The sequence below is a fragment of the Medicago sativa genome, chromosome 3 (assembly GCF_051527215.1).
Source record: "Medicago sativa cultivar Bolivia chromosome 3, Bolivia_mono, whole genome shotgun sequence".
Taxonomy (NCBI): Eukaryota; Viridiplantae; Streptophyta; class Magnoliopsida; order Fabales; family Fabaceae; genus Medicago; species Medicago sativa.
Genome location: NC_140751.1, coordinates 30,595,317 through 30,610,988, shown reverse-complemented (window position 1 = coordinate 30,610,988; position 15,672 = coordinate 30,595,317). Strand labels below are relative to the sequence as shown.

General features: G+C 41.5%; 3 protein-coding genes across 3 annotated transcripts; 1 reads left to right on the top strand and 2 right to left on the bottom strand.

The window, feature by feature from the left end:
• Positions 1 to 2,677: 2,677 nt before the first annotated feature.
• Positions 2,678 to 6,322, bottom strand: LOC146937075 (uncharacterized). The gene has a single exon (XM_085751550.1). It carries the CDS (start codon positions 6,252 to 6,254, stop codon positions 2,799 to 2,801), a length of 3,456 nt encoding a protein of 1,151 aa, XP_085607676.1. The 5' UTR covers positions 6,255 to 6,322; the 3' UTR covers positions 2,678 to 2,798.
• A 134-nt stretch (positions 6,323 to 6,456) lies between these two features.
• LOC146937074 (uncharacterized) lies at positions 6,457 to 8,148 on the bottom strand. Its single transcript, XM_085751551.1, has one exon. The coding sequence runs from the start codon at positions 8,146 to 8,148 to the stop codon at positions 6,733 to 6,735; it is 1,416 nt and encodes a 471-aa protein (XP_085607677.1). The 3' UTR covers positions 6,457 to 6,732.
• A 4,341-nt stretch (positions 8,149 to 12,489) lies between these two features.
• LOC146937073 (uncharacterized) lies at positions 12,490 to 13,994 on the top strand. Its single transcript, XM_085749331.1, has 2 exons — positions 12,490 to 12,512; positions 12,650 to 13,994. Exons 1-2 carry the CDS (start codon positions 12,490 to 12,492, stop codon positions 13,992 to 13,994), a joined length of 1,368 nt encoding a protein of 455 aa, XP_085605457.1.
• Positions 13,995 to 15,672: the final 1,678 nt, after the last annotated feature.

Below are 15,672 nucleotides of genomic sequence, written 5' to 3'. Positions count from 1 at the left end.
AGTACTAAAGGTAATAATAATAGTAATAAAAAAAAATAATTAATAATAATAATAAAAGGATAACAAGAATGAAAACATCATCTTAAATGAGGTATTTTAAAATACCTCTCTGCCGAAATTTTGACTGAAATGTCTAAGATAACGCGGCGTTTTAACGCGCGAACAAAATTCTTTTAAAGCGGTTTAAAAGCTTCTTGAAGGAAATTAAAATAAAAATAGGACGCTAAACACTTAAAAAGAGCGCGTAAAATATTTTAAAAAAGCTGACGCGCAAAAGAAATAATTACACGAAACTTGGACAAAGAGAAATTCACTTGGAACTGTAAAATAAAGCTTCAAAAACAGGTTTAAAAGACGACTAAATGACTTTAAATAGTTAGAACGAGAAAAGAGTTTGACGTTTTAAAATACGACTAAAAAGAAATGACTGGTCCAAAATTGGAGTATGACAGATGCCCCTATTTAAGTTTCTTCGTCACGAAGATTTGAAAGAAGACTTTTAAATCGATGGGTCGAAGAGACTTAAATACTTAAATACACCACTTTTGGACCAGTCGAGATGCTAAGAGTGTAATGTTCATGAGTGTTATGGTATGCATGTGTACAATGTTATTATGAATGCAATGACGACGAACATATACTGACTGGGGGGAACAAACTGATAAATAACACTGGGGAGATAAAGCCTGTCTAATACTGACTGCCATGGTAAAGGCGAAAATGCGGCGAATAAAGCTTGTCTTTTATCAACTGGCGTGATAAAGACGAGAGTACCGAAGATAAAGCTTGGAATGGGCAATAAAGCTTAAGACGGAAAATAAAGCTTGAGACGGGAAGTAAAGCTTGTCCATTACCAACAGCCCGTAGTAAAGACGGAGATACAGAAGGTAAAGCTTGTCTATTACCAACTGACGCGGTAAAGACGAAAGTACAGATAATAAAGCTTGTCGGAATATAAAGCTGGAACAGACGGTAAAGCTTGGAAGATAAAGCTCAAACAGAAAATAAAGCTTAAGACAGGATGTAAAGCTTGAGACGGAGAATAAAGCTTAAGACGGAAAATAAAGCTTATGACGGAAAGTAAAGCTTGAGATGGAAAGTAAAGCTTATCAATTACCAACAACCCGTGGTAAACGATGACAATGCGGAAGATAAAGCTTGGACTGAAGATAAAGCTCAGACGGGAGATAAAGCTTGAGACTGAACATAAAGCTTGAGACAAAAGTAAAGCTTGAGGTGGAAAGTAAAGCTTATCAATTACCAATAGCCCTTGGTAAATGATGAAAATGCGGAAGATAAAGCTTGTCTACTACCAACTGCCGTGGTAAAGACGAAAATACTGATTAAAGCTTGTCTATTATCAACTGCCCGTGGTAGAGACGAAAGAACGGAAGATAAAGCTTGTCTATCAATAATACCGGAGTACTTTAAGCAGGGTACTGGGAAACTGATTAACATTGGTAAAATGATCATTTGATGTGACCTGCCACTTGAGCATAAATTGATTAGTTAACACCTTGGGATTGACATTTTTAAGTATTGGAGTAAAACATGAGAAAATAATGCAGTTATGCATGAATGATATTTGTATGCATGCTATCTATGCATGGATGAATGAATGCATATGAGACTTATATGACGATTTAACAGAAAGATTATCGAGACGAGCATGGGCAGGTCCAAAGAAAGTGGCCCGACATCACATAGCCAACACTTAGTAATCTTCATTGGGGATAACATTGCTGGGGATGAACCAAAATGAAAGCCGGGGTACCACCCTTCAAACAAATCAATGGCAGAAGTCGACATTTCTCAACTGCGGCACCTTCTCAAATTCATGCTCTACATAGTCATTGCTTTCTTTTGAATATTTTTCTTTCAAATCTTTTGAAATCCCTAACTTTTGCCTGGATCGCCCTTTCGGGTTTTCAATCCACCGGGAATATATTCTCTTTTTTATTTTCTATGTCCTTAATTTTTGCCTGGACCGCCCTTTCGGGTTCTCGATCCACCAGGATGCTCATTCTTGCCTAAGTCGCCCTTTCGGGTTTTCAACTTAGCGAGCTTTTCTTTTTTCTTTTTTTTTTTTTAGCAATGACTATGTCCAATTGTGGTATCCACCTGCTTTTAGATCGAATGTTGACACATGCTTCCATGATACATAATTGTAAAGATAATATGTTTGTCATTTTTTTATTTTTTTCAAAGAAAGCAAAAAAAAAATTTTTTAAAAATTTTTCAAAGTTTTTGTTTCAAGTACTAATATTAAAAACGGAAGAAATTTTGCACATAGAATAAACAAGAATTCCAAATAAAAGCACTGGCTCAAATTAATGTATTAGAAATGGTAACCGGCCAAAGGCATGGCACCATGGATTACAAAATTTGGAAAATGGTAATTAAAATATGGAAGATACATTGAACACAATAACCGCTATATTCCCTAACAACTTTGAAATCCACTGCTATGATGCTCTGATATCGGAGAAACTTCTGACAGCTAAGGTGCCCCAAGTGAGTGATGCTTATTCTGATGCAGTTACTTGTCATAAACCCTTAACTTTTGCATAGATCGCCCTTTCGGGTTTTCAATCTATCAGGGTAACTATATATATATATATATATATATATATATATATTTTTTTTTTTTTTTTTTTTTTTTTTTTAGAAACGACGATTTCATTAATAACCAAAAGTACTTGAAACAAAACATAAGGCCCTACAAAGTTTCACTTTCGTCTGGGGCAGGACGAAAGGAGTTTTCTTAAAGAAAAAAAACAAAAACAAAGACAAACATATTACTTAAAGCGAGGTATCACAGAAGGAACATCCACAGCGATCCAATTGCAGCAGACTCCCCCAGGTGTTACGAAGATAGGTGCCACCTCTTCAGATTGATCCTCAATGATCGCATTAGTCTCCGGTGGATCATTGATAAAACCAGCACTGTAAAAAGTACAACTAGTAGGGTTGAATGCCCCAGACTTGCTATTCGGGAAACCAATTCCCTCTTTGCGTTTGTTCTCGTGCAGCTCCACCAACTGACCCCACGCTTCAGTCTTGCCTTCTTGAATAACCCTTTGAGCATCCTTCAAAGAAGCCATACTAGTCTCAGCTTTCTTTGCACTCCCTTCAACGGAGAGACCTTGGAATGACGACCCCTCTGAGCTACTACCACCAATGTAAGAGAAAGCCGACAGATTACTGACCAACAAGGCCGTCTCACCACTTACGGTTATTAACTTTCCATGACTTATAAACTTTAGCTTCTGGTGGAGAGTGGATGTCACTGCCCCAGCATCATGGATCCAAGGCCGGCCAAGGAGGCAACTGAAAGAGGCCTGAATCTCCATAACTTGGAATTTAACTTCAAATTCATGTGGGCCCACTGAGATAGGCAACTTTATTTCCCCAAATACTGACCTTCTAGTTCCGTCAAATGCTCTCACCGTTACTGTGCTGGGCTGCAAGAGAGCTTTTGGATATGAAAGCTGGTCCAAAGTGGACTTAGGCATCACATTTAAAGCGGACCCAGTATCTATCAAGACGTTAGAGAGAGAATCTGATTTGCAGAGGACGGAGATAAGCAATGCCAGATTGTGATTCTTTCCTTCCGCTGGGAGGTCTTCGTCACTGAAGCTCAAATTGTTGCAGGCAGTCACATTCCCCACAATACTTTCAAATTGTCCCAGAGTCACATCATATTCCACATAGGCTTGATCCAGCACCTTCATCAAGGCATCTCTGTGGGCATCAGAGCTGGATAGGAGAGACATTATAGAGATTTTGGCAGGAGTTTGTAGCAACTGATCCACTACCTTATACTCGCTCCTCTTGATTAGTTTCAAGATCTCATCACTATCTTCATAGACAATCTCATTGGGCTGTCTGATAGTTTTACCCTTATCAAGATTTCGCTCTTTCACCGGTTCTTCGGCTGGAGCATTGACTTCTTTCTGATTAACAACCGGGAACACCCGTCCACTTCTCAAGATCTTGCTACTGCCCGCAATGTTGTCTACATGGACTGACGAATCAAGGGGTACCTTTTTTCCATCTTCCAGAATGGAGTATTCGTAGTTATACGGCACAGCTTTTTGGGATGAATAAGGCAACTGTTCTGGCGGGCAGATCACCAGGGGAGTACTGGCTGGTTTGGCACGATTGACCATTATCACAAGTGGCTCCCGAGTCTTGAAAACTGGAGTAACGACACAAACATTCTTATCTTTCTCCTTTCTAGTGACAACAAGTTCTTTCCTGTCCAGTAACCCCTGGACATCGTCCTGGACTTGCTTACACCCGCGAGAATCCACTGAACATACAACACAAGCCTCATGATTATGACTGAAGAGGGTGGCCTCACACATTTTTACATGGATCGGGACCAGAGGAGTCTTGATATCACTTGCATAGAGAACATAGTTGTCTCCTTGAATCATATTGACAGCAGGCCCATGTGGCGGCAGAGGGTTGTTTGGAACAACAGGGTCAGGGTTCGCGAAGGTTAGTTCCTTGTCATTGATTAACTTCTGGACCTCTTCTTTAAGGGCGCGACAATGTTCAATATCATGCCCCGGTGCCCCTTGATGGAATTCACAGGTGCGATCGGCACGGTACCAGGCTGGTAAAGGGTTTTGCATGCGGGGCTGAGGCCTAGTTTGCACCAAATTTCTGGCAAGGAGAGAAGGCAACAAATCCTTGTATGGCATAGGTATGGGAGGGAATTGATTTCTAGGAGGGCGAGGCTGCTGTTGAGCTTGAGGACGTTGTTGTTGTTGTTGTTGTGGTGAGGGTGGTGGAGGATAATATGGGTATGGGTAGAATGGTTGAGGATTGTATGGTTGGTAAGGTTGTTGGTATAATGGTGGATAGTATGGTGGAGGAGCTTGAGGACGTTGTTGTTGTTGAGGTGGGTTTTGTGGGGCTGGCGTTTGTGGTGCGATATTGGCGACATATGGGTAGTTTGGGTATACAGGCTGAGATCCGCCATGGGCCACCATGCCGACCTCTTGAGTGTTCTTCCTTGGATACCCATTTCCAAACTTTTTACCATTAGACGATCCACTTGATGAGCCACCTGAAGAACCATTCGATGAACCATTATCTTTAGCCACGTGTCCTTTCCGGGCCCACTCTTCGATACGCACCCCTGTATCCACCATGTCAGTGAACTTTTGCGAAGCACATGCCACCATCTTCTCTGAGTAAAAAGGGCTCAAAGTTTCATAGAATAAGTCAGACAACTCTCTTTCATTCAGAGCTGGGCGGATCTGAGCAGACTTCTGGATGAACCGCTGAGCATATTCCTTGAATGACTCCTTTTCTCCTTGTGTCATAGATTGCAGCTCTTTCCGATTAGGTGCCAGATAGGAGTTGTACTTATATTGCTGAAGGAAAGCGTCGGCCAGTTCCCCAAAAGTGGTAATACTCTTCAAATTCATATACCATGTATGCGCGGGGCCAGCCAAACTGTCCTCGAAACAGTAAATAAGCAAAGGTTCATTATCTCTATGAGCTGTCATTTTTCTCACATACGTGGTTAAATGCATTTGCGGGCAAGTTTCTCCTGTATACTTCTCAAACACCGGCGTCTTAAACTTAGGCGGTATTACCACATTTGGAACTAAGCAGAGATCATGCACACTTTGACCAAATACCTCCTTACCCTTGATACTCCTCAACTCTTTTTGTACTGCATCAAACTTCTCTTCCAAGTTACCCACTCGATCATCCCCCATTACACTACCAGAGTGATAAACCTGTTCTTCCTCTTGCTGGGTCGCATGGACAATAGGCCCTGCCTGAGTCATAGTAGCCTGAGGAATTGGCTGGCCAGGCTGAACAAATGGTGGTGATTGTTGACCATAAGGAAACGGCATTTCCGTAGCACCAGGACGAACACCGTCATTGATCATTTGTGGCATGCCCCATGGATAACCGGGCGGCATGTTGTATTGGGAAGCAACACCATGAGGACCAGGAGGACGGAAATTCTGGTTGTTCATATCATCAGATGAGAAACCCACCATGAGAGGCTGTGTAGGCCCAGCAGATGTAACAACAGCAGGTATCGGCTGTGAAGTACCATTAAGTGCAGCAGAAGCGACCACAGTAGGAGCTGGCTCGGAAACCGCTGCATGTTCTCTCTCAGTCATCAGGACTTCCATCATAAGTGCCATCTTCTCTAATTCGGCCTTGAGATTACTAACATCTGCTCTGAGCTGAATGTTTTCCTGTTCCGCATTTGCCATCTTCTTCTTAATGTAAGCCCTTGTGTGATGAATGCGAGTAGGCTTGTATTGAATTCGTCGGGCCACTTTCAATTACTGCGGCAGAAAAGGAGTGAAGTGTGAGACTTGATTTTGACACTTTTATGAATGCATATGATGCATGATATGCTAGATGCGAAAACGTGCAGTTTTTTTTATTTTATCGAAGGACTTATAGAAGTAATTTTGTAAACATAACAACTTAAAACATTACATTAATGATAGAAGAGTACTACAAGGTAATTCCCTTTCTAACAACCAAGCCAAGGGATAAACTTACAAATATAAAATACTACAAGATAATTCCCTTTCTAACAGCCAAGCCAAGGGATAGACTCCAAATATAAAACACTACAAGATAATTCCCTTTATAACAAACTGAGCCAAGGGATAGACTCCAAAATACATAAATAAAAGCTACAATGATATCATAAAAGACAAATGAGACACTCTCCAGCTCCTATTCCTCGGAATCTGAATCTGCTCCTGCGAAGAAATCCATACGCTCTTTGTTACTGATGTATGGTGCAAGCCTTGCACTTTGGGCTAAGATCTGGGAATTTTTCTTGATCAGCTGTTGCCCTTGCTTGAGATTCTTACTCTTCAGTCCTCTTATTTCTTCATCCCTTTCTTCCACCGTAACCATAGCTTCATCATACCTCCTCTTCCAAGTGGCAATCTCCCGATCCTTGTCATCCAACTGTTCCTGGTACTCCCCCAGAGTTTTGGAGGGTAAAGGTAAAGAGGATGATGGAATCGTTGCAGATACGAGCCTGGGTGCCTTGTAAGGCATTTTATTTATGATAGCTTTGCTGATAACCCACTGGATGTAAGATCCATGCATAAAATCATCCCTTTTCCCCAACTGATTTCTCTTGAGTCTGTGAATACTACGCCAAGCTTGTGCAAACTTCTTTCTTTGGTCCAGATGACCCTCCTCATTGCAGTAGAACTCATTGGTTAAAGCTAGGCTATTTGGTGCAGTTCTCATTGGGTACCCCAACTGACGCCGGGCAAGAATGGGATTGTAGCTAATTCCTCCCTCCATACCAATAAGAGGCACGTTGGGGTAATCACCACAACGGATGATGGCTGTCCCGTTGTCCCAGGTTGGATGGTACCAAACTATGTCAGATGATGTCAGGGCCATGATTTTCCTAGACCACGGGATATTTTCACGATTGGCTATGAAAGAGCGAGGTAAATGAGAGACAAACCATTTGTAGAGTAAGGGTGCACAGCACAGGATGGCTCCACGACCCTTACAAGTCCGGTCATGGATAGAATGGTAGGTATTAGCTAAAAGAGTAGGGACGGGGTTTTTGGTAAGAAAAATTTCAATGGCGCGACGGTCAACAAAGTCCGGAACGTTTGGGAAAAGCACAAGGCCGTAGATAAGCAGGGCTAGGATGGAGTAAAAGGCATAGTTGGCACCTGCTTCCTCGAAGATGAAAGCTTGATCATATAGGAAATCAGTAGAAAAGCCTGAGATACCCTTTTTCTCGATGAGGTTGTCTTTGATAACGGAGGGTTTGAGACGAAGGGCTTCAGCCATGGTTGAGAGTTTGGGCATAGGTTCCAAGCCACTAAAAGGTACCATGTCAAGAACAGGCAGACCAACCAAGTGAGAGTATTCTTCCAAAGAAGGGACAAGTTGGTAGTCTGGAAAAGTGAAGCAGTGACAATGAAGGTCGTAAAACTGGACCAAAGTTTCCAAGACCCCTTTCGTTGCATCTATCTTAAGGATATCGAGCAATTTCCCATGATGTTCTTGAAAATCATCCCGACTGGCTACCTTCAATCCTAGATCCCTTAGCTTAGACACGTCTGGTCTCTGAAAAGTGTAACACTTGGTTTTCCTTGTAGTAATTTCCATCTACGATGTTTACAAAAAATAATTAAATAAGTCCTTTGATTAAAATTTTGGTGATGGCAAAAGAGTTTTATGAATGAATGCATGCATGTATGATTATGCTAAAATACGGAGAATACATGGTAAGATACAATGTTGGAGCTTAAGGACAACAACGCTATTCGGTAAGGACTAAGGCTTCCAATTGCACAAGTAACAAAGGTTCTACCAAGTTCCCAGAGTTTTCAACCACTTACGAATTTTATCGGTTTACGAAATTACTCTCGTTCCAATATCGTCCGTAAGAAAGTCTCGTCTGAGTGTAGTATCGCGTATCAACTAAATCAAGATTGACTCAAGATTAGCCACCGCACTACGTCCTAAGAAGGCAAAGTGGGGTTAAAGGTAACTAAAAGTCCTCAACTTTTAGCGGTCACTTAAAAATAACATGTCGATCACGAATACTCATGTCAACATAGTATATCTCTAAGATCCCTAAGTTGAGTGGGGTTATCACATGTGCCACAACCAAAATTCACTCTTGGCAGGACACTATGATTATACCACCGTCCTATCCTAAAGTTCCTCTCAAGTCTGGGTCTTGGACTTGTCTCACCACTCACGTTAAAAATAAACAAGTAAACACGTATTTACAAGGTAAAAAGCACAAGTTAAAAGGAAGAAAGGTGGGCTTAACCCGCGTAGGATCCCCAGTGAAGTCGCCATTTTTGTAGACCAAGATTTTCGGGTGTCAAGCCATTGATTGGACTTGAACCTTCAATCTACCGGACTTGCTCGATTTTATTCTTGGGAAGGGAAAAAGAGATTGAAAAACCCTTTTTGGATCCGGGGGTTGGTTACGATTCGGGAAGGTGTTAGGCACCCGCGTCGTTCACGGTACTCCGTGAGAACCTCTTTCTAACTTTATTTTATTTGAAAAAATTATTGATTAAAGTATGAGTGAAAGAATGGAGGGAGAAGAAGTAGGAGTTTTGGTTATTTTTATTTGATTGATTTGAAAGGAATAAAGCCTCTGCCTACGTACCCTTAAAAGGGATCAAAACCACCGTAGTTCACTCTTAAAAAGTATTTTTGTGGGTTAGGTTGATTTTAATTATTTTTTGAAAATGATTTTGAGAAGGGTTGCGAGACCTCAAAGGTATAGAAGAATAAAATGGAAGTGAGGTTGTTTCATTTTATTTGCGAAAGGTAGTCTAAGTTTGATTAAAGTTCAATTAGGAATTTGATTAAGAAAATAAAGGGAAAACAACTTGGATTTGGATCCAAGGTTTATTAAGAAAAATAATTTGACTTTCACTTATTTGATTTTTGGAATGAAAAATTTTTTACTAAACTAACGGTAAATTGGCGTAACGATGCGAAAAGTAAAGCAAGCATGGATAAAATGGTGTAGTGTCGGTGCTTGTGTCGGTGTGTGCAATTACTAAGCTATTACATACCATTCCTAAATGCAAAGCCCACAACAAATTACATCATTCCCCTAATTATACACACTAAAAAATTATGGGGCTTTGCAATAGGAAAAACAAATGAATAGATACCGAAATTTAAAGCAAGCATGATTAAATGAGATATAGAGAAAGTTAAAGCATCAAATACTAAAATGCAATGCAATGATAAGGCATAAAATAAAGCAAGATGCATATGTGAGAAAATGCATAGGACATCAAAAAGAATGCATGACCTAAAGTTTTAAAGCCAAGAACACAAAAGAATAAAAATATGGAAACCAAAGTTTTAAAATAGATGAGACAATATTAAATAAAATGCATGAAAGAAATTTAGAATATGAAATTATGAAATGTAGTGAAAATATCAACAGTAAAAACAGTAAATAAAACGATAAAATAAACACATATATTTTTAGGAGTTTTTGGAGAAGTTTTGAATGAAACAGGGGTGTAAGTAACACAACAGAGGGGTTTCAGTAGTAAAAGAGTAGAGAAAATAAAGCTGGGCCTTCACTTGATCCATTGGCTTTGGATTTGATCCTGGCCTTTGGATATTCTGATCATAAGGCTAGGAAATGAATATGCACAGCAAGCAAATGACAAGTAAAACCACAGAATATATGGTGTGCTTCAGGAACCGTCAGATCCATCAGAATGATAGATCAAACGGTCCACAATAAAGGAACACGCACCCAATACATGAAAGCACACAGTAAAACATGAACAAGAGCCATCAGATTAAAGGAATATACTGATCTGAAGGTTAGGAGAGAAGGAGGAGAACCCAAAAGGGAACCGGTTCGGTTCAACTGAACCAAACCGGTTCGCTGTAGTTATAAAAGGCCATAAGGCCGGTTTTCTTTCATTTTTACTACTCCCCTCTCTCTCTACAACCATTCTAGTGAGAGAAGGTCTGCAATTATGCAGCCTTCTTCTCCGGCCAGTCCTCTTCCTCCGTCGCGGTGGTGCTCAGCCCAAACGGGCGGCGCCGCCGCGTCGGATTTTTTTTTTTTACCTTTTTCGAATTTCAAACACAGATCTGGACATCGTTTTTCACGTAGAGTTCAAATTCGTCCTTAGTTTTTTCAAAATCAAAGTAAAAATGTCCAGATCTATGTTTTAAATTCGGTTTCCAACTTGAAAATTTTTAAAATATTTAAAACAACAATTACAACTGCATAACCAGATGAGTGATACGAAGGAAACAGTTACCTCTTGTGAACGACCTAGCTTTGCAAAGAAAGAATTCAAGCTGCTGCTCCTCTCCTATATCCTTGCGAGATTCGTTTGTCCCTCTCCTCTTTGAGTTTGATTCGAAATTTGTGACTCTGAGTTCGGATTCGAATGGATCTGGAACGGATTGTTGGAGGTGATGTTTGGATGGTATGAATTCGGTTCAGATTTGAGTATTATTGCTTGTTTTAACTTGCTGGAAAAAGTTGATTCCTCATGTTCATATATTTTCGTGAGTTTTTGTGGTGTTATGATGTAGTTGGATTCGGATTTGAGAAGAAGAGTTGTTTTGAGTTGTTACTGGAAAAAATTGTTCTTAAGTGTTCATCAAGTTCATGATGAACTTCATGAGTTTTGTGATTTTTTTGAGTATTTGATTTGAAAATGGGAAGAGAGAGAGAATAGGATGTGTTTGTAATGAAATCTGCGCAGCTACAGTGTTATTGATTGGCCCCCCATTCTGACACTGAACAGTGACTTAAATAGCAAAAAGTAGGGCTAACCCTGACTCTGATGCAAAAGACAGTATTACCCTTAAAGTCTCTGATACAGGTGAACAGCAAGGCAAAAAGAGGATTGGAGAGCAAGTTTTAAAACTGAGCCAATAAGAGACTGCCACATGGTCACAAAGGGACCCAAGGACTTAACCAATACAAAACATAAAATAAATAATAAAAACAAAAGGAAAACAAAAGGAAGAGGTCACTCACGTGACCAGAAGAAAAAGAAATAAAATAATTAATAATAATAATAATAATAATAATAATAATAGTACTAAAGGTAATAATAATAGTAATAAAAAAAAATAATTAATAATAATAATAAAAGGATAACAAGAATGAAAACATCATCTTAAATGAGGTATTTTAAAATACCTCTCTGCCGAAATTTTGACTGAAATGTCTAAGATAACGCGGCGTTTTAACGCGCGAACAAAATTCTTTTAAAGCGGTTTAAGAACGAGCGAGGCGGAGATTTTGAATTAAAAGCTTCTTGAAGGAAATTAAAATAAAAATAGGACGCTAAACACTTAAAAAGAGCGCGTAAAATATTTTAAAAAAGCTGACGCGCAAAAGAAATAATTACACGAAACTTGGACAAAGAGAAATTCACTTGGAACTGTAAAATAAAGCTTCAAAAACAGGTTTAAAAGACGACTAAATGACTTTAAATAGTTAGAACGAGAAAAGAGTTTGACGTTTTAAAATACGACTAAAAAGAAATGACTGGTCCAAAATTGGAGTATGACATGTGTTGACTATACCGATCTTAATAGAGCCTGCCCTAAAGACGCATACCATCTTCCTAACATCCACAAACTCGTTGATAATTCCTCTGGCTCTAAACTTTTATCCTTCATGGACGCCTACTCATGGTACAATCAGATACCCATGGCTGAAGAAGATAAAATGAAAACAGCCTTCATGACCGAATCAGGGAACTATTACTACAACGTAATGCCCTTCGGTCTACGAAACGCAGGGGCTACTTATCAATGAATGATGAACAGAGTCTATGACAAGACACTTCTGGGCGACATTCTAGAGGTCTACATGGACGACATGATCGTAAAATCCCAACAAGAGGTGGATCATGCAGCCCATCTCAAAAGAGTGTTCGAACAAACTCGAAAATACAACATGAGACTCAACCCAGAAAAATGCACCTTTGGAGTCCAAGCGGGTAAGTTCCTCGGTTTCTATCTAACGGAAAGGGGAATCGAAGCGAACCCAGACAAATGCCGAGCATTTACTGAGCTCCCAACGCCCCACTCCAAGAAGTGCATCCAAACGCTCAACGGGATGTTGACCGCTCTCTAGGTTCGTGGCCAAATCCGCTCAACACGCGCTTCCTTTCTTCAAGCTCTTGAGGAAAGAAACGAAGTTCGAATGGACGGACGAGTGCGAGACCGCCCTGAAACATCTCAAAGAAACGCTCTCTGCGCCACCAGTGCTTTCGCGACCCGATCAAGGTGAAACACTATATCTGTACCTCTCCATTTCCTCTGACGCGGTAAGCGCCGTCCTCATCAGAGAAACGACGGAGGGGCAGAAACCGGTGTATTTCACCATCAAAGCGCTATTGGGGCCTGAAACAAGGTACCAGAGGATTGAGAAGGTAGCCCTCATACTCCTTACCGCAGCCAGAAGACTAAGGCAGTACTTCCTAGCACACACGGTGGTAGTCCGGACGGACCAACCCATCAGGCAGAACCTGGGTCGCCCAGACGTGGCCGGTCGGATGATGAAGTGGTCACTCGAGCTATCCGAGTTCGACATTCAGTACGAATACAGAAAGGCACCAAAGGCTCAGGTATTCGCCGACTTTCTCGCCGAGATGACTTTCCCAGCCGAGGAAAGTTCTGAGGAGTGGACCGTCTTCGTAGATGGGTCGTCCAACTCCAAGGGAAGCGGAGCTGGAATAATCATCGAAGACAACAAAGGTATCGTTGTCGAGATCTCCCTCGCTTTGTCTTTTCCTGTTACCAATAACACTGCAGAGTACAAAGCCGTCCTAGCTGGCTTACGAACCGCCAAAGACATGGGGACCAAAAGGGTGAAAATCTTTACCGACTCACAACTAGTGGCTTCTCAAGTCACAGGAGAGTTACAAGTAAAAGAAGATCACCTCCAAAAATACGTCCAGTTAGTACTAGAGAAAATGAAAGGATTCGAAGCCGTCAAAGTGACTCACGTTCCCCGCGAACAAAACACTCGGGCAGACATTCTTTCAAAACTCGCAAGTACGCGAACTGCAAACGGAAACAAAACAGTAATACAAGAGGTCCTTCGCGAGCCCAGCATCCAGAGCAGCGGACCTACACATCAAGAGATTAATTCGATCATCGGGATGGAAGACTGGAGAGGACCCATATCTCGATACATAGAGAATGGCGAACTCCCCACCAATCCACAAGAAAAAACAAGGTTGAAAAGAAGGGCCTGCTCATTCACTCTAGTAGAGGGAGCCTTGTACAAAAGAGGCTTCATCACTCCCTTGATCAAGTGCTTAGGGCCAAATGAGACCCAAGAAGTCCTTGCCGACATCCACAACGGCATCTGCAGACAACACCTTGGTGCAAAAGCTCTCGCAAAAAAGGTCCTAAGAGCAGGGTACTGCTGGCCTACCATGTTGAAAGATGCCCAAGACTACGTGAACCTATAAATACCAGCGACACGGGGACATGCACCTAGCACCTCCAGCTGAGCTAACATCCTTGGTCTCACCTTGGCCGTTCGCGTGGTGGGGCATAGACCTTTTGGGACCATTCCCCAAAGCCGCTGGGCAGCTAAAATATCTGGTCGTCACAATTGACTACTCGACCAAATGGATCAAAGTAGAACCTTTGGCCAAGATCATAGCCAAAAACATACTCCGCTTCTTCAAAAGAAACATATTAGCGAGGTTCGGAGTACCTGCATTAGTGATATCCGACAATGGTACACAGTTCACGGACCAACGATTCCAGGACTACCTATGGAATATCGGCATCAAGCAAAGCTTCACCTCCGCCGAACACCCTCAAGCCAATGGCCTCGCCGAGGCTGCAAACAGGGTCATTCTGCGAGGGATACGAAGGAGGCTAGACACGGCCAAAACTCAATGGGCTGAGGAGTTACACGCGGTCCTCTGGGCCTACAGAACCACTCCCCATTCCACAACTGGCAAGTCACCTTTTCGACTCACGTATGGGACAAAAGCGGTCTTGCCCATTGAGTTAACTGAACTCACATGGCGCACAGACTACATCACTGACTTCCCAGCCAACACAACAAATCTATATGAAGAGCTCGAATTCGTCGACGAAGTCAGAATCAGGGCGACCCTACGCGAAGCAGCGCTAAAACAAAAAATAGCTGCTAGACACAGCAAAAAGGTCATAAGAAGGGATTTCGAAGTGGGCGATCTCGTTCTCCGGCGAAACCAGAAGGACTCCGAAGAAGGGAAACTCGCCGCCAACTGGGACGGCCCCTTCAGGATCCGGATGAAGACCGGAACGGGAGCTTATGGACTCGAAGACCTTCATCAAAACGCAATTCCAAGGACTTAGAATGCAGAAAAACTCAAAATGTATTACACTTAGACGGCAAACAACGCCAATCCACTCTAATGTACATACTTAGTTCTACACAATGAACTCACCGCTCCTCGTCGAGCAAATAAAAGGAAGAGGAAAGTCGTGCCACTCCGAATCCAAAAAGAAAAAGCATGAGAAGAGTTTACACAACAAATTCTCTCACTCCTCAGTATGTACGCTTACCGCTGGGACACTACTGCTCGGCATGTTAGGTAGAACCCCAGCTCGCGATGGGTGTTCCACGCCTCGGTGTGTTGAACTTAGAAGAACTCTCTCGTTCATCCGATGTTACACGTCCATAACTTTGGACACACATTCAGATAAACAATCTCTTGGATGTGCAATATTTCTAACTAATACTCAACGTAAACAGTTAGAATCCTCCTGCCGAACTCTTCCTCGCAAAACTTTTCAAACAAAGTAAATTACTACCAAGGAGGAGAAAAAGCAAAACTTTGATTTCATCAAGTCAAAGAAACAAATGCTAAGCGGGCAGGCTAAAAATCTCCAGCCATTAAGTCACTTCGTCGAAATAATGACTGCGGGGGGTAGTCCACCCCGCCACAGCAAAACACACCTCGGCTTAAGGACTCCGTAAATCAAAGACGAACAAGTCCACAAGTTGAACAGATTGAGAGCATACAAATTATTGCACTATGCCAAAACACAAGATAGATAATTCGCTCTCAACAAAATACTTCAAACAGTATAAAAAGCCTCACACAACGAGCATTCCAATTCAAAACATCATACTTGAAAGTAAAT

Coding starts and splice junctions, on each gene's coding strand:
- LOC146937074 (XM_085751551.1), bottom strand. CDS start 8,148: ATGGAAATTACTACAAGGAAAACCAAGTGTTACACTTTTCAGAGACCA.
- LOC146937073 (XM_085749331.1), top strand. CDS start 12,490: ATGCACCTTTGGAGTCCAAGCGG. Junction 12,513..12,649: donor CACCTTTGGAGTCCAAGCGG/GTAAGTTCCTCG, acceptor ACCGCTCTCTAG/GTTCGTGGCCAAATCCGCTC.
- LOC146937075 (XM_085751550.1), bottom strand. CDS start 6,254: ATGGCAAATGCGGAACAGGAAAACATTCAGCTCAGAGCAGATGTTAGT.